At 43.6% G+C, this 21,575-nt stretch overlaps 1 protein-coding gene across 1 annotated transcript in view; it reads left to right on the forward strand.

The window, feature by feature from the left end:
* Positions 1-21,575, forward strand: part of LOC146788754 (vomeronasal type-2 receptor 26-like) — a 789,631-nt gene that overhangs the window by 178,536 nt on the left and 589,520 nt on the right. Inside the window, exon 2 of the mRNA XM_085630963.1 lies at positions 20,710-21,007. Within this exon, the coding sequence (XP_085487089.1) occupies positions 20,710-21,007 (298 nt within the window). The remainder of the gene's footprint in view (positions 1-20,709; positions 21,008-21,575) is intronic.

Genomic DNA, 21,575 nt, shown 5'->3' on the forward strand with positions numbered 1-21,575 from the left:
GGAGTGCACGGGGAGTGACAGTGTGATTGCTGGACTGCATGGGTAGTACCTGGGTAATTAGAGGAGTGAATCAGTAGTGTGTAGGTAGTTAGAGGACTCCATGGATAGTGCACATGTTATTGTAGCACTGCATGTGTTAGTGCCTGGGTCATTGCATGAGTACATGCATAGTGACTGGCTACTTAGAGTGCTGCAAGGAGAGTGCATGGTGAATTTAGAAGTGCTTGGTTTTTGGCAGAGGGATTGAATAAGGACATGGGACTGGAAGGGTAATTGGAGGAGTGCATAGGTAGTAACAGGGAGATTACTAAATTGTATAGGTAGCTCTCAAAGGATTTTAGAAGTGCATGAGTTAGTGCCTGAAAAATTGCATGAGTACATGGGTACTGACTGGATGATAAGAGTTTTGCAAGGAGAGTGCATTGTGAATTTTAAGTCCTTGGGTATTGGCGGACAGATTGGATTAGTACATGGTACTGGCTGGGTGATTGGATGAGTGCACGGGGAGTGACAGTGTGATTCCTGGACTACATGGGTAGTACCTGGGTAATTGGAGGAGTGAATCAGTAGTATGTAGCTGGTTAGAGGTCGGCATGGATAGTGCACAGAGGATTGTAGCAGTGCATATCTTAGTGCTTGGGTCATTGCATGAGTACTTGAGTTGTGACTGGATAATTATAGTGCGGCAAAGAGAGTGCAAAGTGAATTTATAAGTGCTTGGGTATTGGCAGAGTGATTAGATAAGTACATGGTGCTGGATGGGTAATTGGAGGAGTGCATGAGTACTGACAGGGCAATGACTGCACTGCAAGAATTGTGCTTAGGGGATTGTAGCAGTACATGAGTTGGTGCTACTGCTTTACCATTCTACAACTACTTTTAATATTACACCTAGCCAAATAGAAAGCAGGAATCATTCACATGTCTGAAAACATGCATGGATATCTCTGTACCACAACACTACGTACACCTCATAAATTCACAGAACAAACTTCAAATTTGAATCAAACACTAAAAATGATATGGCATATTTCAACTGTACCTCTCTAGAGACTTATGAAAAGCTAGTCTAATCACAAATACCTTAACTCAACATATGCAAGCAGAGACATACCTTACACACAACTCTATGCACACCTTGAAACTTGACAGACTGCACTACCAATTTGAAAGTGACACCTAGAATTATGAGGTATACTATAAATGTACATGTGATTGGAGAAGTCTAAAGGTAGTGCATGTGCACTGCCTAAGTGATAGGAGGAGTGTCAAGCAGAGGAAAGATGAGATCCTTAGAGAACAATGGGATAATTTGGTTTAAACAACACAAATGGCTTTTGGACATATGTAAAAAATATGAGAACCATGGGTCAAAAATATATACAGCTCCTACTCAGAATAAGGCCCATATAGATCTTCACGTTGCTACACGAGTCCACATATCGATAACTGAAGATGAGGATGCTATTGATCAAAGTCTAGGTAACTAGTAAGCCTGGGCAAAGCACTACGCTACGCTCGCGTACTTTGCGAAGTTCGCGAAGTTCGCGCTACTTCGCACTACGCGAACTGCACGTAGCACAGTGCGAACACGCGTAGCGTAGTGCTGCGTAGTGCTGCGGTCATTTTTTGCTTGCTCGCGGTCCTCAACGTCAAGTTGGCGACCGCGAGCAAGCAAAGTGACATCCCGGCGAGACTTTTTCCTTGTTCGCGATCAGCAACATCAAGTTGGCGATCGCAAGCATGGAAAATAAACCTCCCGGCGAGATTCCCAACGCGCGGTCAGGTTTCTCATTGCGAGTGGTCGCGTATGCTCGCGACCGCTCGCGATTAGAAACTACCAGTTCGCGTTGAGAAAGCTGCTGCTCGAGTAAAAATCTACTCGAGCAGCAGAAAACTACAGCTCGCACTGTGCAAGGTGCCATTTTCAATGATTGCACAGTGCCGGTTGCTTGTCCGCACTGTGCAATCATTGAAAACGACATCTGGCACAGTGCGAACAAGGTACTACGCAGTTCGCGAAGTGCTACGCTTAGCTCGCGTAGTGCGAACTGCATTTTTCGTAGCTTCGCAAAGTGCTACTACGCCCAGGGTTAGTAACTAGGCCCCTGGCCCGAATGGGCTTTATATTGATATTATCAAGCATAAACCAGAGTTTTGGGTACCGCTTTTACTCAATGTTTTTAGCAATCTAACAAATTCTCATATCCCCAAGACATGGTCAACTAGTATTATAGTCCCGATTTTTAAAAAGGGGGACAGGTCCAACCCTAGCTGTTACAGACCGATCTCTTCAATTGACAACACACTCAAGATACTTGGGTGGGTATTATTTAATAAAATTAGGAGCTGGGCTGAGGATGAAAGTATTTTAGATAAATTTCAGTTAGGTTTCAGAAGCAAATTGGGAACTGTAGAGCAATGCCTTAATCTAAATGTAATTATTGGTGAATACACGATAGATCAACTGCCCCCAATTTACCTGGCCTTCATGGACCTCACCTCAGCATTTGATTTTGTAAATAGATCACGTCTTTGGATATGTCTTTTAAATTACGGGCTGGATGAGTCCTTAGTACACTTTTTGGCTTACTTACACAGGGATCTGGGAGATAAGGTGAGGATCAGTAGGGACGGGGCAGTATCAGGTAACATTGTGATTGGCAGAGGGCTCAGGCAGGGATGCGTACTGCCCCTCTGCTCTTTATCCTATATATTAATGAGTTGACTAATGAGTTGTCCAAATTGACTAAGGACGTCCCGTTGATCAATGACAACAAGCTACCCTCCTTATTGTATGCGGATGATGCGGTCCTAATGGGCCGCACACCCAATGCATTGCGCGTCTTAGTTGGGGGTTTTGTAGATTTTATGAATAAGCTGGACCTTTGTACAAATTTAAAAAAAACATTTTTAATGAGTTGCGGCCCCAAAAAATATTCTGTGAATGTAATCAACTCTGGTTCCGAAAAACTATTATGCACACGCACTTTTCCTTATCTGGTCTTGGTATTTTCAGACAATGGCTCTTGGGCTGCCCATTTGGCACATAGCAGGAGTACATTTTTAGAGGCTACCAACTCGATTCTGTGCCTCCCCCAACCGAGTAGAACTGAGGTAGTGTTACCCCTACTGAAAATATATAGAACATGGGGGCATATCATCAAGCTGGCGATAAAAAACTTATCGCCACTTTTGCGGCCGTTTTCGGCCGAAAAGCAGTGATAATTTTATCGCCTAATTAGCAAGGCGTCGGGATTCCTAACGCCCAGCTTTGCATCTCTAATGAGATGCAAAGTGGGCGTTCCTGACCTGACATGACAGGAGAAATGTTGCTAAGCGACATTTCTCCTATCATCAAGCCCCACGCTATGAAGCATAGTGGCAGGAAAAGTAGCGATAACCCCTGGTATCGCTACTTACCTTACACTTGCTTCAGGACTGACTTAGCCATGATATCCTATGGAAGGTGGATATCATGGCTTAGTTTGTGAGTCCCTATCAGCAAGCTAACGCCACACTACGTGAGATTATCGCTGGGTTTCCAGCGATAATCTCACGTTAGGCAGTTAGCGCTAGGATTTTTATCGCTTTTGAGATAAGCGTTGCTAATAGCACACTATCTCATCGATAAAAATCCACGCTAGCCGGCGATAATTATCCTAGCGCTAAGTGCGCTTAGCGATAATTATCGCCGGTTGTTGCTGATATGCCCCTCAGTGTTTACCTACTGCAACATATGGAGCGGAAGTTTGGGGCCACGTGAACTGCAACAGCATCCAGGTAGAAGAAAATAGATTTTGTCGGAGAGTTTTGGGGGCATCGATTTGTTCTTCCTTTGATTGCCATCATGAGTTAAATTTTAGTTTTATTGAGTACTACACAAGGACACGTCCAGTCATTTTCTGGATAAAAGTATGGCAAAATCCAGCAGCCACGTTAACTAGAGACATCATAGTTGATTGCCTTAATTGTGATAAGGACAGTGACATATCATGGTTGGTGGCTGTCAAGGCTCGCCCCACCACTGTAAATCTGTCACACATTTTTACAGGCCCAGGGAATATGGCAGGCATTAAAAAAAAGATCATCCAGGGGGCCCTGTACAAATATTATGACAATTTCTTCAAAATTTCGTAGATCTGCTTGGCAGTTTGCATCTTTTAACGGCGGATGTAGGAGCGGTTTTGTGCACACCAACCGTAACTATATTATTAATTACACCTTATGGGAACACAGTAAGGAGGTGCGGTTTTTGGAGTCCGCCATTAATCCTTGTTTTCTAAAAATACTATGACAACTTGAGACGTAAGCGAGAAACTTTGAAATCCTCAGTCGCCCGGTATATAACCATGGTGGATGTCGATGGCCCCCCCACAAAACTTCCAGCCAATTATCTTTTAAAGGTGAATAACCGCTGGGAACCAAGCTTGCTCGTTTGTCTCAGGGATGGCACTTTAACATATTTACTTTGCTTCCCCTTAGGCTTTAATATTAATCTTGAGCAAATGCCTTGTCCCTGTGGAAATCGTGGCAGCCAATCCATGCTACACTTTTTATTTTCTGTAATTTTTATCAAATATATAGCAAGCAGCTGCTGATCCCTTACTTTAAGTCTTCGGCCATTACTGATTTTAAGGTGGCATACAGGGATATTGTCATGCTCAATGGGGAAAATGTAACCCTTTATGTTAGTACCTTTCTGAGACTGGCTGTTTGCTCCCCTGCCTCTATGAGTACAGTATAAACAGTATCAATTGTATGCCCGATATCTGAATTAATCAATATGCGGGCCGCATAAATAGTTTACTGTATGCATTTGATTGTATTATTGTATGTGTCAAAGTGTCTGCATTTTAATATTTTATGCTGTTATATTCTAAGTATTATATTGTTACTACCTCTGATCTAACAATTTAAATTATAGATCCATGATGAATTTGTTGCACTGACCTTTTGCACTATGTATATATTTCTGTGTATTTATAGCTACATGTTTATCGCACTCATTGTTTTTAACTTCTTATTAATGCATGTACCGGTTTAATGTTGTGCTGGTATTTTTTATTCTGTACTTTCATGGATATTTCTTTGTATCCGAATAAAGAATTGAATTGAATTGAATTGATAGGAGGAGTGCATAAATCCTGACAGGGTGATAACAGGAGTGCACGGGTAGTGGCTGGGTGATGATTACATGATTACAGAAGTAATGTCTTGGGATTAGACGAATACATAGTTAATGCCTGTTGATTCCATGAATGCACAGGTAATATGTGGGGTATTTTAGGAGTGCAAAACTAGTTCCTGGGTGATTTTATAAGTGCTTAGGTAGTGGCTGTGTGTACGAAGCACTTCAGCAGTAGTGGCTGAGTGATCGAAGGAGTGCAGTGGTAGTGCCTGGGTGATTGCATGAGAACAAGGGTATTGCTTGGTTGATTGGAACAGTAGTAGGGTAGTGCCTGGGTGATTACATAATTGCATAGGTAGGGCCTACGTGATTTTGAAAGTGCTTCTGCACTGCCTAAGTGATTGGAAGAGTGATTAGATCCTGACAGTGTGATTGGAGCAGTGCAAGGATTGAACCAGTGTATAACTAATGCATTGATGAATCATTGATGAATCTATGTTTGCAAACATGTGTCTGGGAATTACACAAGTACATAGGTAATGCCTAGTGATTCCATGACTGCTAGGAAAGGTCTGGGACATTTTAGGAGTACATACAAACTGCTTGACTGATAATATCTCTAAAAATATATCACAAACCTCACATTTGTGCTGCCGCTTTACCATTCTACAACTACTTATAATGTTTCACTGAACCAAATAGAAAGCAGGAACCGTTCACATGTCTCTGCTATAAGTCTCACCATATTTCTGAAAACATGCATGGATATCACTGTACCACAACACTATGTAAACCTCATAAATTCTCAGAAGAAACTTCAAATGTGAACCAAACACCAACATTTTTGTGGCATATATCAACTGTACCTCGCTAGAGAATTATTAAAACTAGTTTAATCACAAATACCTTAAATCAACATATGCAAGCAGAGACATACTTCACACACAACTCCATTCACACCTTAAAACTTGACAGACTGCACAACCAATTTGAAAACGACACCTAAAATTATGCGGTATATTATAAATGCACATGTGATTGGAGAAGGCTAAAGGTAGTGCATGTGCACTGCCTAAGTGATAGAAGGAGTGCATAGATCCTGACAGGTTGATTGCAGGAGTGTAGGAGTAGTGTCTGGGTGATTGAACCAGTCTATAACTAATGCATTGATGATTACATGATTACAGAAGTAATGTCTGGGGATTAGAGGAATACATAGTTATTGCCTGTTGATTCCATGAATGCACAGGTAATATGTGGGGCATTTTAGGAGTGCAAAACTAGATTCTGGGTGATTTTATAAGTGCTTAGGAAGTGGCTGTGTGATCGAAGCACTTCAGCAGTAGTGGCTGAGTGATCGAAGGAGTGCAGTGGTAGTGCCTGTGTGATTGCATCAGAGCAAGGGTAGTGCTTGGATAATTGAAACAGTAGTAGAGTAGTGCTTGGGTGATTAATACATAATTGCATAGGTAGGGCCTACGTAATTTTGAAAGAGCATCAGCACTGCCTAAGTGATTAGAAGAGTGCATAGATCCTGACAGTGTGATTGGAGTAGTGCAAGGATAGTGCATGTGTGGTTGAACCAATGAATAGCTAATGCATTGATGAATCTCTGTTTGCAAAAGTATGTCTGGGGGATTACACAAGTACATAGGTATTGCCTAGTGGTTCCATGAGTGCTAGGGAAATGTCTGGGACATTTTAGGAGTACATACAAACTGCTTGACTGATAATATCTCTACAAACATTTCACAAACCTCACTTTTGGACTGCTGCTTTACCATTCTGCAACTACTTATAATGTTACACCTGTCAAGGTGCTCGAATCGTCGGAGTTGTACGATGCTCAAGTGGGTTCCACCCCTTGATATCCCCAAGGTCTGGGTGAATAGACAGACTCGTGGAGGGATCAAGTGAGGGGAGGAAAGGATGGGGACAGCGGGGAGGGAGACCTGTAATGAGAGCAAAGCACTATGAAATTCACCATACAATTACAGCACCAGGAAACAGTAATACAGGGAAACATACGCTACGCCTTGCGCTATACCTGTAAAAGAAAGTAAGCAGTGTAGACATTCACTCAGGAATACCAGCGGGGAATGCAGCAACTAGCCACCAGTGAGTCTGTCGGAAGCCAATAGTAGGAAGGAGGAGTGAAGCGATTCACTGTACTTGCTGCGCCAATCCTCCTATCTCTTTATATAGAAAACAAAAATGCAAAATAGACACCACAGCTACAGAAACATCCTGCTTTCTGTTAGGCTCAATTGTTTTGAGGTGCCTCGGGAGCACGGGTTTCAAATTCTGGTTTCACCCCCACCCCTCTATGTGGTTTCAAAGCAAACACATGGTGCATACAACAGTCACAACATAATCATCATAACTGGGCAACAACAATGAAAGGCGCTCGCCTCATGAACTTTATTGTTGTTTCTACCCCAATGAGGCCAAAATTCCCCCGCCCTTCCAGCATTGCGTTTAGAGAGGAGTCAGGGGTTCATTCCCAGCAGCCGCTGGGTATCTTTAAGCCAAGGACTTGGGAGTTGAGAGAAAAGGTCTGTGGATTGCGTCGCTATGCAATGCAAAGCAAGTCACTGAAAATGCACCGGAAAATAGGCACGCCCTGCAAGAGCCACTCGGCTCGTCCAACAGGGTGCCATACGAAATCGCACAATGTCACGGAGGATCAAAGGAAGGCAGTCTCAAAGGATCAAGGAAATATCAAGGATTAGTGCTCAGGGCACCCCTACCAGCCTTCCGCGGTTTTGCCTGGAGCGTGTGCACGGGACAATATCCTGCAATCAACGGCATTGCCCGATGCCCTGGAAGTTCTCTTATCGGCTTCCGGCTGCGTGATGACGTCACGCACGTCTGAGACCAGCGTTTCATGGGAAGTGTAGTTCTTCCCGGCGCCGGTGTCATGGCAATGCCGACGAGCCTGCAGTGTTCCTGCTGCCGCCGCGGTGCGCCGTAACAACACCTAACCAAATAGAAAGCAGGAACCGTTCACATGTCTCTGCTATAAGTCTCACCATATTTCTGAAAACATGCATGGATATCACTGTACCACAACACTATGTAAACCTCATAAATTCACAGAACAAACTTCAAATTTGAACCAAACACCCAAAAGTTTGTGGCATATTTCAACTGTAGCTCTTTAGAGACTTAAAAACTAGTCTAATCACTAATACCTCGACTGAACATATACACTTCCAATATCAAAGCAACACCTAAAATCATGCGGTATACTACAAATGTACGTATCCACACACTGAAACAAAATACCATAATTAGTAATAAATATTCCAAAATACAGATAATACTATACAGAATCTATATTCAACAACATTTAAATACATTACAACAAACTGTAGTAAACATTTCTACATTTAAAACTATATGTCAAATTTCAAAGTTTATGATTTATATTTTACCTTTAAAAACAAAGCCAACACATAATACAACTCACAAATTTGTAACTCACCTTTCAAATTGATTTCTAGATTATGAAGTATCAGAAACTCTGAAAAGATTTTCTTATGCACATAATCAATATAAGGCACTGCTCTTAGCAAAGGAAAAACAGTAATTTGCAATGTTTCCCTCTCTTTCTCCACAAATATACATCTAAATAACAAATCACATTGCTTACCAGAATATTTCAAATTCTAAAACACATTTCTATTGGTTACACACAAGAACCCTTGCCAACTGACTTCAAAATGAACTCAAATTGCTTCTGGAATTTTTTGAAGTCGCGTCTCCACTGTGTAACGTAAGCGATGGCACTGCGAGTCCATACGGGAGTTCAAAAATATATTACAAATAATGTTACCACTTCTTTTTTAATAACACAGCACCTCTAAAGATAGCAGTAACTTGGGAAATCTCACTGCAATAAGATGTTACTTTAATAATTATAAGACATTCACATTTTAATGCCACACTTATCGGTCAACCCTACCCCCAATCTGCTTCATTCCTGTTTCCATAGTAACAGTTAATGGAACACTCAACTGAGCTCACAGGTCACAAATTCAAGTTTTAAAGTTCACCACAAAATGTTTCAAATACAAACAGCAGGTGTGGTTGAATCTCCAAAATATGAGCTTATCCTATGTAATGTACCTTTTAAACTTTATTTTCTAACCAATAAGAAACATGCTTCTTAATGACAATAACATGCACCCTATTTACGATTGTACAATGTTCGTAAACAGCCAATCATTTATCTTCCTTTTTAAAAACTGCATCTCGTCCACCATTTTAGATTCCTCTCATTCTACCAACTGACTACTTCAGCTACAGACATCTTTTCCTTACAGCCAGACTTCCCTTCAAGATGCTGAGTGTGGATTGTGGGACACAGCCATGTTTTCAGTTGCAAAAGGTATGCTGAAAAGAGAGGTATTGACAAAGACCTAGCTTTGCAAAATGAGGACATTAAATGGATTGGACAAAAAGGATTAAAGTGGCACCAATTGATGCCTTTGGTTAAAACCTTTTTACATCTCCAACCTCCTGACCTCATGATTGTCCACTGTGGTAGCACTGACCTGGGCACATTGACTGGGGTAGGTCTGGAAATGCTAATGAAGCACACCTTTGCAGAACTGATGTTGCTTTTCCCCCAAACTGTCTTTGTATACTCTAACATATACCAAAGACAGAAATGAAAGTGGTCCAATCAATTCTGCCCACAAATTGAGAAAGCTTGAAAAAATGTCAATAAAGCTGTTTCTGCTTATCTCAGAGACCATAGTATGGGCTCCATATACAACAACAATCTGCGTTTTGATATGGATGGCATCTACAGGAGTGTTGGTGTACATTTCATAGATAAGGGAAACAGAGTCCTTCTCAACAACCTAAGGCTCTACATCGTCACTTACATGTAGCTACAAAAATCTCGCAATAAACACAAGGGCTCTTTTTAGAGCCACCCAATAACTCAACATATAACTTACTTTTAGAAAAAAATATCTTGTTTTTTTTTGCTTGAAGTCGCGCACCCACAGCGACTTCAGGAGCTGAGCATCTTTTGTGTTTCCAATAGTGGGCCGAGCTGAGAGCCGCACATCCTTCGCATCCACACTAGGGGGCCACACTGAAAGCCGCGCAAGGGTCGCATTAAAACATCCAATTTCACTAATTTACATTCGCCTCGGGGACCCTATCCCCCGAGGCATGCCCACATCTAAAAAAAACAAAAATTCTAAAGGAGAAAGGCCATGTGGGCCTCCTGGGCCACTTTTGGCCCCAGGGACCACATCCCCAAGGCCAGGCCTCTACTTTGGAGACTGTTGGGCGAGCCCCAATGCCCCCATGGTCCCACCAGCTCCCCGCCTTCTGGGGGAGCCAGCATTGCTTTTGAGCAAGAGGAGCTTCCCCTTACTCAAAGCAATCTGCTTTGCTTCGTTGAAGCAAGAGCAGGTTTTCCTGCTCTCGCTTCAACAAAGCAAACCAGGGTTTGCTATGACAGACCGGGAGGTGTGCTCCCACCCTGTCATAGCAAAGAGCAGTGTCCTGAGGGTGGGCACCAGGGACACTGCAGGAGCCTGCCCTGGGGGGTGGCGGTCCCCAGGGCTATCGAGAGCTCCGGGACGGGGGCCGCGTGGCCCCCTCCCAATGTGTTTGATGCCCCGGGGAGGTGGCAGGCCCCAGGGGGGTCCGTAACGGACCCCCAAATTTAAATATTAAGTGCCCCTGGGAGGTGGTGGTCCCTGGGGCAGTGTGGGGGGCTTGATCCCCCCACACACTATTTTATATATATAGCCCCGGGGAGGTGGCAGTCCCCGGGGCTCGGGGGGGTCCTGCGAGGCCCCCCCACTCATTTTTATTTCTGCCCCAGAGAGGTAGCAGTCCTCTGGGGCTGTGGGGGCCCCCACTCTGATTGATCTGGCATTGCCTCTGGGACCTGGCCCACTCAGAGGCCTAATTTAAATGAAGCGCGGGAGCCTGCGCTTCATTTATTAAAATAATTTCGGTAGGATTCACGACTCCATCGTGCTTTCTGCCAAAATTATAAAAAAAATGCTTTTGTTGTCCCTGGGGGTCCATGTGGGACCCCATGAACAGGCCTAGGGGTCAGGGTGTTTCTAACCTGCCCCCTTTTCTTGTTTTTTTATATTTATTTTACTGTTTTCTTGTGACACGGTTCCACCGAGTCACAAGATAGCTGCCAACACTTCCTGGTTTGGAGTGTTGACAGCCAATCAGAATGAAGCTCGTGCTCGGGAGGGGTCGCGAACCCACCGCTATCCTAGATATCAAAATGTTTTCTTTTTCTAATTTCTCAGGAACTACTGAACGAATTTACACCATTTAACAAAAAGGACTCTTTTTGAACCCAGGGCTACCTTTTGCCAAATTTGTTTGAAAAGCCCCGGGGGTGGTGGTCCCTGGAGCTGGGGGGCCCCTTTGGGCCCAGCATCCCAATACAATTATTGCCCCAGGCATTTGGCCCACCCGGGGGCTAAATATTAACGAAGCGCAGAGCCCGCGCTTCATTTTTTAAAAATTTCGGCCAAAATTCATGCTGGGTGCACGAATCTTGCTGATTCCCTTGTGGGACCCTCTGAGCAGGCCTAAGGGGTCAGGGTGTTTCTACCTTGCCCCCTTTTCTCTTTTTTCTCATTTGTTTTTCTGATTTCTAGTGCCTCGGTTCTATCGAGGCACAAGAAGGCTGCCAACACGAGGCACAAGATGGCTGCCAACACTTCCTTGTTTGGACGGTTGACAGCCAATTAGCATAAAACTCGCGCTTGGGAAGATCCGTGGCCCTAGATATATATGTGTTTTTACTTTTGAATTTCTCAGCAACTACTGAACGGATTTACACCATTTAACAAAAAGGGTTCTTTCTGAACCAAGAACTACCTCTTTGCCAAATTTGGTGTAATTCCGTTCAACAGTTCGGGCTGTAGCTGTGTCTAAAGTTTCCTATGGGAAATTGCATGGGGAAAACACGTTTTGGGACCCCTCTTTTTTCTCAGCCCCCGATTGACGAATCGCACCGAAACTTTCAAGATAGTAGCGGACCGGAGTGCCCCACGAGTTTTGAAAATTTTGCGAAGCTTAGTCAATCGGCACTAAAGTTATTGGTAATAGAATGTTGCGAATTTCCTATGGAAAATAGATCCTAACTATAACTATCTACTGGCGACCGCCAGTAGATAATATATTCCCAACTGGTGGTCACTAGTAGGTAGGTACTTAGGTCTGCTTTTCCATGAACAGAGAGTTTTTTGGTTTGCTAGTTTGGCCCAGTTTGTCGAATCTTCACAAAACATTCCAGTTAAAACCTTAATCCACCGCACCTCCTTCCTGGAACATTTTGGAGTGATCCATCAAGTAGCAACCAAGGTAAAAAGGGGGTTCCAAAACTTAAAATCCTTGTGCATTCTCAATGGATTTCTTTAGACATGGCTAGAATGAAAACTTCAGAATGGAATTACACAAACGTAGGCAGAAAGCTAGATCTTGGAATGCATATTGTACATTTTGTGATTTGGTGTTAATCCGGTCAGTAGTTTTTGAGAAATTTAGGGTAAATATAATTGTATATTTGAACGGTTGGGCTCGCAAGAGTCCCACAAGCCTCCTGCAAGAGCACAAATTCAAACATAAAGCCCTGTGATTGGTTTAGAGATCAGTTTTTCCTGTGAGCTTTCAACCTCTCATGGGAGCAAGAGGCTCCCAAAAGTACCTCAAAAGCAAGAGCTCTGATTGGCTGGCTGTTGAAATGTTAGAAATTAAATGGTGCGATTAGCTGTTTTCTGTTAAAAAATTTGAGGTGTTGTGGAAATGGAGTAAAAAACTATATAAGGGGGAAGCAGAAGGCCACATCTCATAGAACTCTCATGAGATTGTAAATAGCAAAAATTATATACCTCCATTCTTTAAAACCCTACTACACTCTATGCCACTCTACAGCACTCTATCCCCATTGACTTCACTGTCCATATTTATACTCAGTTCTATGCCCGTACACTCTATTGTACAACTCTCTTCTCCACTCTACAACAGTTTCCAACACTGTCTGACACAGCATTCCACTCTACTGTATGGGACTCTATTTTATTTTATAATAGTTTACTCAACTCTACACTGTGCCACTTTAATGTACGCCACTCCACTCAATACTAATCCATTATACCCTACTCCACGTCACCCCACTTGACTGTACATCACTCCATTCTATGCTATTCCACTCTAGGTCACGTCAATCTTCTATGCTCCTCAGTACAGTACACTCCTCTGTCCAGTAGTCCATTGTGTGCTACACTATGGACATCAATTCTATGGCATTGGATGCCTTTCCACTTTACCCCACTCCACCATATGCCAATCCAGTCTACACCACTACACTGTATGCCACGCCACTGTGCTTTTTTCCACTCTAAGCTATTTAACTCTATATCATTCCACTATAATCCACTTTATACTAATCCACTGTATGTCACTCCACTGTACGCCACTCGACTGTATGCTATTACACTATACACATCTTCAATCTTTGAAACGCTAAAGTATGGCATTACACTCTACTACACTCCTTTGTACACCACTCCTCTCTATGCTATTCCATTTCACCTCACTTCGCTATATGTTATTACACTCCACTAAATCACCACTCCATTTGATATCACTGCATTGTACGCTACTACACTATATGCTATTAAACTCAACAGCACTTCACTGTACAATACTCCATTCCATGCTACTCTGCTGTATGCCACTTCAGTCTATGCCACTCCACTGTACACCACTCCACTGCATGCAACCACACTGTGATCTTTTTAATTGTACTCGCACTCCACTCTTCACAATTCTACTGTATGCCACTCCACTCAATGCCACGCCAGTGTAGGATATCCCTCTGTATGCTTCACTAGTGTCCCATAGAGTCTTTTTATTTCTGCATATGCTGTATTACTGGACACTCCCTCATGTTTACCTTTGCCTTTATAACTCTGCACTGTGAAGTACTTATTGAAGTCAGAGGTTTTAAACATAAACCATTAGTGCACTAAGTAAGAGGCAAGTCAGTTGTCATGTAAATGCTGTAGGTGGTGCAGATTAATATAGAGTAAGTTCTGTGCAACATAAGAAATACATTTGGGTCAAGTTATCGCAGTCTCTACATAATAAATTCAATTACTTAATGGCTGAGCTGTACAAAATGAAACCAGAGAAAGTGGATACATTGGAGCTTACCCACTTAAATTGTGTGATCTCAGCCATTTTATCTTACCAATAGCTGACCAATATTCCTTTTCTCTTTTATTCTGTATAAAAGCCTTTTCAAACATGTGGGGTCATTCTGCTGGGGGCTGCAGGTCCCAAACATCATCGGGGCAGAGGAGGAGACCTGCTTTATATTGCACCTGACTCTGCTTGCTTGTGCTATATGGAGTCATCTGTGCTCCCACAGTACAGGCACATGCAGGCCATACCGGGGGAAGCCCAGGCCAAGGGCAAGACCATCCTGTACCTCTCAGTGCTAGGAAGAGGCAGGGCAGGGCCATCCCCCTCATGTCTGCTTTGGGCTCTCTCGTCCTCTCGCCTTCTAGATGGGAATTATATTTCCTCCACGGATCATCTGACCCTGTGTCTCAATGGGCAGGAGGAAGGCTGCAGAATCCCCGGCTGGGAAAAGGACCAAAGGCTCAAACATCTCCTGGCCCAAAACTCCTACTCCAACCCAGAGGGCCCCAAAGCCCGAGCATATCAACAGGTTGATAGAGAACATTGAATCCATACTGGGAGTTCAAATTGAGATGTAAGTCCCAAGTAAAACCAGCTGGAAGAATTGTTCCCTTATTTACCAACAAACTAATACACCCTATGCCAAGTCACTCAGCTGAACTCATTGGCGTGTACCCTGTTTCAACAAGTGCAGTACAGGGGGACCCAGATATGTCTGCCATGGCCCATGGACCTCTCGCTCCATTGGCCCTTGCAATTATTATGACAAATAGATTTGTGACCCTTCTGGCCATCACAGCGCCTCAAATGTAATACCACAGCGGGTAGCAACAGAGGAGAGTGGGTGGTGTATCCTGCATGGCTGTTTGCAATGTGACCAAGGGCTCGCTATTACGAAGATTCTACAAATACAGGTTATTTATTTGAAGGCCCAAGTGTCGACTCCAGCCAATGAAGTAGGGAATTTAAAGAAAGTTAAATCTCCCAAAATAGCCTTGAGGATACAGCATGCCTAATACGAGCCCTAAACACACTTATATATCTCTTAATGATAAGTGCAATCTGTTCAAAAATCGTAAAGACACAGGGGTCCAGGTTAAAGGGAGCCTAAATAAGAGACAGCGCAACTCTGACACCACCCCCTATACTCATCAGTCAGCAACACCTACGCATGGGGAGAAGTAGTCCAGACCATCGATGTTTGATCAACAATCACACACATAGCGAATGCCAAACCGGAAGGGATGGTTTGTTTTTAGGAGGAGGCAATAGAGCAACCTTGCTTGGACATCCAACTGTTTTTTTACCAATGTTTCAAAGTATCTGCTGGGGTAAGTGAAGGCAAGGATTTGTTTCAAAATAAATGCATACATTTGATTAGACACATACACAAATGTTTCTCTGTAATCCACTCCGACGTAGTACAAGAGATATGGTTCCATGAACCCTCAAAAACAAATCGGGATTACATGTAGCTCAGAGTAAAACACGTGCAATTGGTGGAAGGCTTGGTGGGCATGGGGCCACGCAAAAATGTTTCCTTTGGCTCATCAATCCAATACAAGCTTAGCCCACCTCTGTGCCGCCAGTAGGCCACCTCGGTCTCCTCTGATATCACACCCGGAAATGAGGCACTCCAGGCTTCCTTGATCGACTGACTCTCCTCCGATACCTCCCAGCCTTCTTGGTAGTGGAGATTTTGACTTCCATTCAAGCCCCTATGGCAGGGGATATGAGCAGTGCCAGCCTCATTGAACCCCTAGGGAGGAGAGCGTGGTTGTCTGGAGTATGCATAGTTGAGTGTCCACCTGCCCTGGCATTTGAAGTTGACAATCACCTCAAACATATCAGTATCTAATCTTAGAATGTTGCAGGCCAAAAAACGAAATTGGGCAACCCAGATTGAGAACAGTTCATAGACCAATTCAATGTGTGTCTTTTTCAGGAGACATGGTGCATGGAACCAGTATATATGGTGAGCTATTGACACTTTAGCATTCCTGCACCACTGCCAGGAAGTGGCCCTCCTTCTAATATGAGCTTGGCTCTCATTGGGTGCAAATACAAGGCTTCTCTGATTTTCAAGGCATTTGTGTATTAAGGAATGAGGGGGACCCTTATGCATCTATGATATCTACAATCGAGGGGTCAGATGGGTATTTAAGCATTTTTTGGCCCATATAGGAAATCCTTGATCCAATGACCATTTGATCATCCCAGTGGATTTAAATACCACCATTTAGCCCTTGAATAGTCCAGATGAAACTCTGGTGAGACAGAGGATGAGGAATGGGGAATCCCATTGCTGGACATACCTCCCATTAAGAGACACACAGAGGTATTTTATAAGATGCTATCCCCTACACTAGCATGTGACTTGCAGTTCTCCAGTGGACACATCAAATCAGATTTCCATGAGCATCGTGAATATATTATGCAAGGACACATTAGCAAGCTTGACTAATTGCTTGTATCCATGCCTTTCTGTGGTTGATATAAAGGAAGTAAAAAGATTAGAAAGGCAGCCACAATGCTATTCATTGGACGATGGCTGATATCACACTTCACCATTAGCCCCCTCCTTCATCCCTTAGTAGGGACTTTGGCCATGCCAACAACAGATAGTTCTACGTTGTTATCCATCCCGAGACCCTAAACAGTATAAACAGGGCCTTTCTGATTGACTTGGAGAGCATAGATAATGTCTTTGATTCAGTCACAAGAAACCAGTGCATCCACACCATACATAAGGATTTAGGTTTCTTGGTTAGCAACCATTTCCAGTCCTATTATAGGAGGGCTTGCCCCTAATCCACAGCTAATGACTCTTGATTCAACAAGGATTGCCAAAAGGAAACTTCACTCTGCTTTAAAAAGTGGAAACTGTGATCAGATGGATGCAGTGTAAAGCAGTGCAGCAGAGGGGCTGTAGTTTGTGGATTCCTATTTATGGGATCCTATTTCTGATGTAGCTAAGTCCACTGACTTCAGAATATTTTGGAAGCTAGTGGCCAAAGGTAGATGACCTGCAGGAACCGCCATGTCCAACCATATCCTGCGCCACTCCTGGTGGAAAGATTATACATCACTCCATGAGAGAGTAGGGGAGGCAGATTTCCACATCCTGGATTTATGCAGTCAAAAGAGGCCTGGCCCAAAATTGTACCTCACTATAAACGTTCAGACAACTAGGAGTGCAACAAGGAGTCTTATCCCTGAGAAAGCTGCGGACTGGACAGAATCCCCGGGGATCTCTTCATTGCACTTATCGACAAATAGTCGAAGTATGTGAATAAACTTACTCAGGCACATTTGGAGGCCCACAGATTCCACAATTTTGGCAAGTGACTGAAATAGTCCCCATCCATAAGAAGGGCCCGAAGGACATTCCACTCAACTACAGGCCAATTAGCCTGTCAGACTCCTCCCCAAAAATATTTACAACGCAAATCCTTTTCTCCCTTGAAACCTGGATTGAAGAGGTGGGCACCCTTTCGCAGCTCCAGGCAGGGTTCTGAAAAGAAGTCAGTGCAATAGACCAGGTTTTCAGATTTATGACTAAATACGGGAAAATGGTGGCTATCCAGAAGGAACATCTTTATGTCATCTTCATAGACGTAAAAACAGCTTTTAACTGAGGTTCCTGAGCCAAGGGGACTCCTACTCCACCTCTTGACACCTTAATGCGTCTGCACTCGGATACCTGTGCACAAGTGCGATGGGGGCAACAAGGAGAGCGCAGAGGTCCGATTAGGGTCAGACGAGGGCTGGTGATTAGCTCCTACACTCTTTGCTCTATACTTGAATGATGCATTGGCCTCTATTGGGCAATGTAGGGGTGATGAGCCACTGTTAGTTCGGTGTAGAACACTGATTTTGTTATTTGCTGAAGATACCTTATTAGTATCAAGCTCCCCAAGGAATTTACAGGCTTTGATGAATCAATTTGCTGACTTTTGTAAGGATAAAGGCTTTCTAATCAACCTGAGCCAAACAAAGTGTATGGCCCTTAATCCTCACAGATCTTTAAGAGGACTGATTAGTTTAGAAGTCGCCAGTTTGGAAAGGGTCTCCAAATGTGAATATCTGGGTATTAGGTTCCATCCACATGTCCTGGATCCCCCAGGTTAGAGAGTCATTTGACCCATCATGCCTCAAGGGTGTTAAAATATTACCATTTTCTTAAACTCGGCAGGTTTCACCTGCTTTAAACATATATCAGTCAAAAGCAGGAGCATGCGCTCTGTATGGGGCCGAACTATGGGGCCATATAAGTCTTGCACCCCTGGCAACCGGAGAAAAAACTTTCTGAGATCACCCCTAAACCTCCGTGTGAGCACTCACACTTTTGGACACAGGAGTAAAGGCAATAACAAAGAAAGCTAGGTTTAGACCAATCACTCATAGGCATAGACTAAGGTCCGCTCCAGCTCTGATTAGCCACTTTCAAGACTTCCAAGGGATAAGGGTAGCAAGTTCACAGGCTATCCTTTCTTAAGTCAAGTCTTTCCTGCTTAGGAACCTTTGGGGCACGGAGGCTTGATTGAAGAAATCTGTATTGGGCTTGTGTAAGACGAGCAGGTGTCTGTGACACAAGTGTAGCCGCCTCACCATCGATGTCATGGACCACGAGTTAAACTGTAAGGGGCAGATTTACAGGGCCCATGCACCACTTTTGCATCGTTTTTAACATGGGAAAAGTGACACAAAAGTGGCACAAGGGACTTGTAAATAAGACCCTAAGTCTGGAGTATTGTTGGATCTTATCTCTGCACAAATAGCTAGGACAGCTAGGAAATTATTAATTCAATTCCACTTTCGCACTCTCTGTGTGCTGATGTTTGTCGAGGGTGGAATGTTACAGCGAGCTGCGGCACTACGTTCCCGAGCTGCCTACAGGAAGGTGAGTTCTTTTTACACCATTTCTTTTTCAGCCTGGGGTACCCACGCCCAGGGAGGAGTTGGCTCACACCAATCTTGGCGTGAAACACTGTTTCATTGCTCTTAGGTTGCTGCCTGCTGAAACAAAACAGGCAATTGTGTGTGCATTAGCCAAGTAGCTTCATAGTAATTGGATTATATGAGCAGACAAAAAATGTAAAACAACCAAAAAGATTCTACCTTTTACTAATAACGTTAATGTATCCTCCTGAATCTGAAACTCTTATATATAGATGGATGGCTGCAATGAGTGTAGCCCAATGAATTGACCAGGGAAACACTATGTGTTTTTTTGATAACCCACACACACCAAATGCTCAATCGGGGTCATGCTTCATCATCAGGTTCTTCCCGCCCTGCTGCGGGACGGGGCATGCTGCGACCAACGGAGACGCAGGAGCACTTTTTTGTGAAAAGACTATTTGTGGTGCAGATGTGAGAGAGGTAGGGTCAAAAGGATTAGTGGTGCTAGTTAAAAGGTATCTGGCTAGTAGAAAAAATGATTTATTGCTTTCCCTAGCTGGTAGCACTAAAAAGGGGAATGGAGGTGATCTATTGTAATGTTTCGAAACAATTGTAGGTCAAAATGTTTCGAAAGCCATCCCCTCGGCTTTCTCGTCAGGACCGTGAAAGATCCCTAGTCCACTGAGTATAAATTAATAATAAATATTATTTGACTCTCAATGTAAGCTTCAAGCTCACCGGGGTAATACCTCAGAGGTATTACACAGGTGAGCGTGTAGCCATGATGACTGTCTAACTACAGATGCCCTCCTCTCCTGTGCATAGCTCACAAGGCTATAGATATTCTTGAGTAATATTAGTAGCTTCGAAACAGATACCAAATAGGTATGGTTTTGCATGCATAATTGACCAGCATGTACCGAAGCAAGAAAAAGCGCTGCATGGAATTTTAACGTATGTAACAACAACTTTGCTTTTTGGCAATGGAGGCAAATGTAAAAGGAACAGAACTCTGATGCCCTTGCTGAGAATCCACCTCTCTTTAGTTGTGTTTTTTCAGGGCCCTAGCTAATGAAATCAAAAGGTCAGTTGTATTTTAATCCAGTTTCAGATACTGTCAGGACGCTCAGCATTATGTAGTCTTTGATCCGGTCAAAGAAGTTGGTTTGTTAAGTCTTATATAAATCTGCATATCATATGCATATTGATGGGAAGGGAGACTCTATGAGTTAAAGAAATCAAGAAGAGGTTCCAGATAGAATTTAAAAGAGATGGAGGGGGTAGATCCTTGTGGAACCTCCAAGGGTGTTTACAGAGTCCTAATCACAAGGGGATAAAATGGATAATGAAGAGTGAGGTTGATTGTTTTTTGAAAAATAGTAACTCTATAAAATAAAGAACATTGTCTTCAAAAGCCACCTGCATAATAAGTAACTCAAAGTAATGTATTTTTCTTGCAGCCTTAACCACCGTTACTTTCGACATTTCTTCGCCTTTGTTTTTGCCATTGAGGAAATTAACAAGAATCCTGACCTTTTACCCAACATCACCCTGGGCTTTGAGGTCTTTAATTCATTTCTCAACGTGGCCCAAGTGACCCTAGGCACAATAGGGTTATTATCAGGAAGAGAAGATTCGGTCCCAGTCCCTAACTACAGATGTCGGTCGAGAGGGGTCCTGGCTGCTGTCATTGGTGACATGTTATCAACTACATCTGCTGCTATGGCAACCATCACTGGGCTCTACAGGCACCTGCAGGTAAGAAGAAGCTTATTTATATGACATGCCTTAGACATTCCTTATTCTGAAACCAATACAAAGCAAATATATGTATCCTTTTAGGCACAATCTCCAATCAATCAATCAGATATTTGTTAAGCGTGCCTTCTCACGCGTAAGGGTCTCAAGGCGCTGGGGGCTAGTAGGTTCCAGTCCATCAAGGGGGGCTGTCAAAGAGCCAGGTTTTGAGGTTTCTTTCGAAGATGGGGAGCGATGTTGTCTGTCTGAGGTGGAGCGGAAGGGCGTTTCAGGCTCTGGCCACGAGGAATGAGAAGGAGCGGCCTCCCGATCCGGTCTTTCTGGTGTGGGGGACCATGGCGTAGGAGAGCTGGGCTGATCGTAACGTCCTCTGGGGTTCGTGGAATTTGAGTCAGCTGTTCAGGTATGCTGGTCCGGTGTCGTGGAGGGCCTTGTGGGCATGGGTGAGCATCTTGAAGGTGACTCCAGCTTCGATGGGGAGCCATTGTATTCTGTGCAGGTGCTGGGAGATGTGGCAGTGTCTTGGCAGGTTGAGAACCAGTCTTGCGGCTGCGTTCTGAATGTTCTG

Source organism: Triturus cristatus, chromosome 10 (assembly GCF_964204655.1).
Source record: "Triturus cristatus chromosome 10, aTriCri1.1, whole genome shotgun sequence".
Lineage (NCBI taxonomy): Eukaryota > Metazoa > Chordata > Amphibia > Caudata > Salamandridae > Triturus > Triturus cristatus.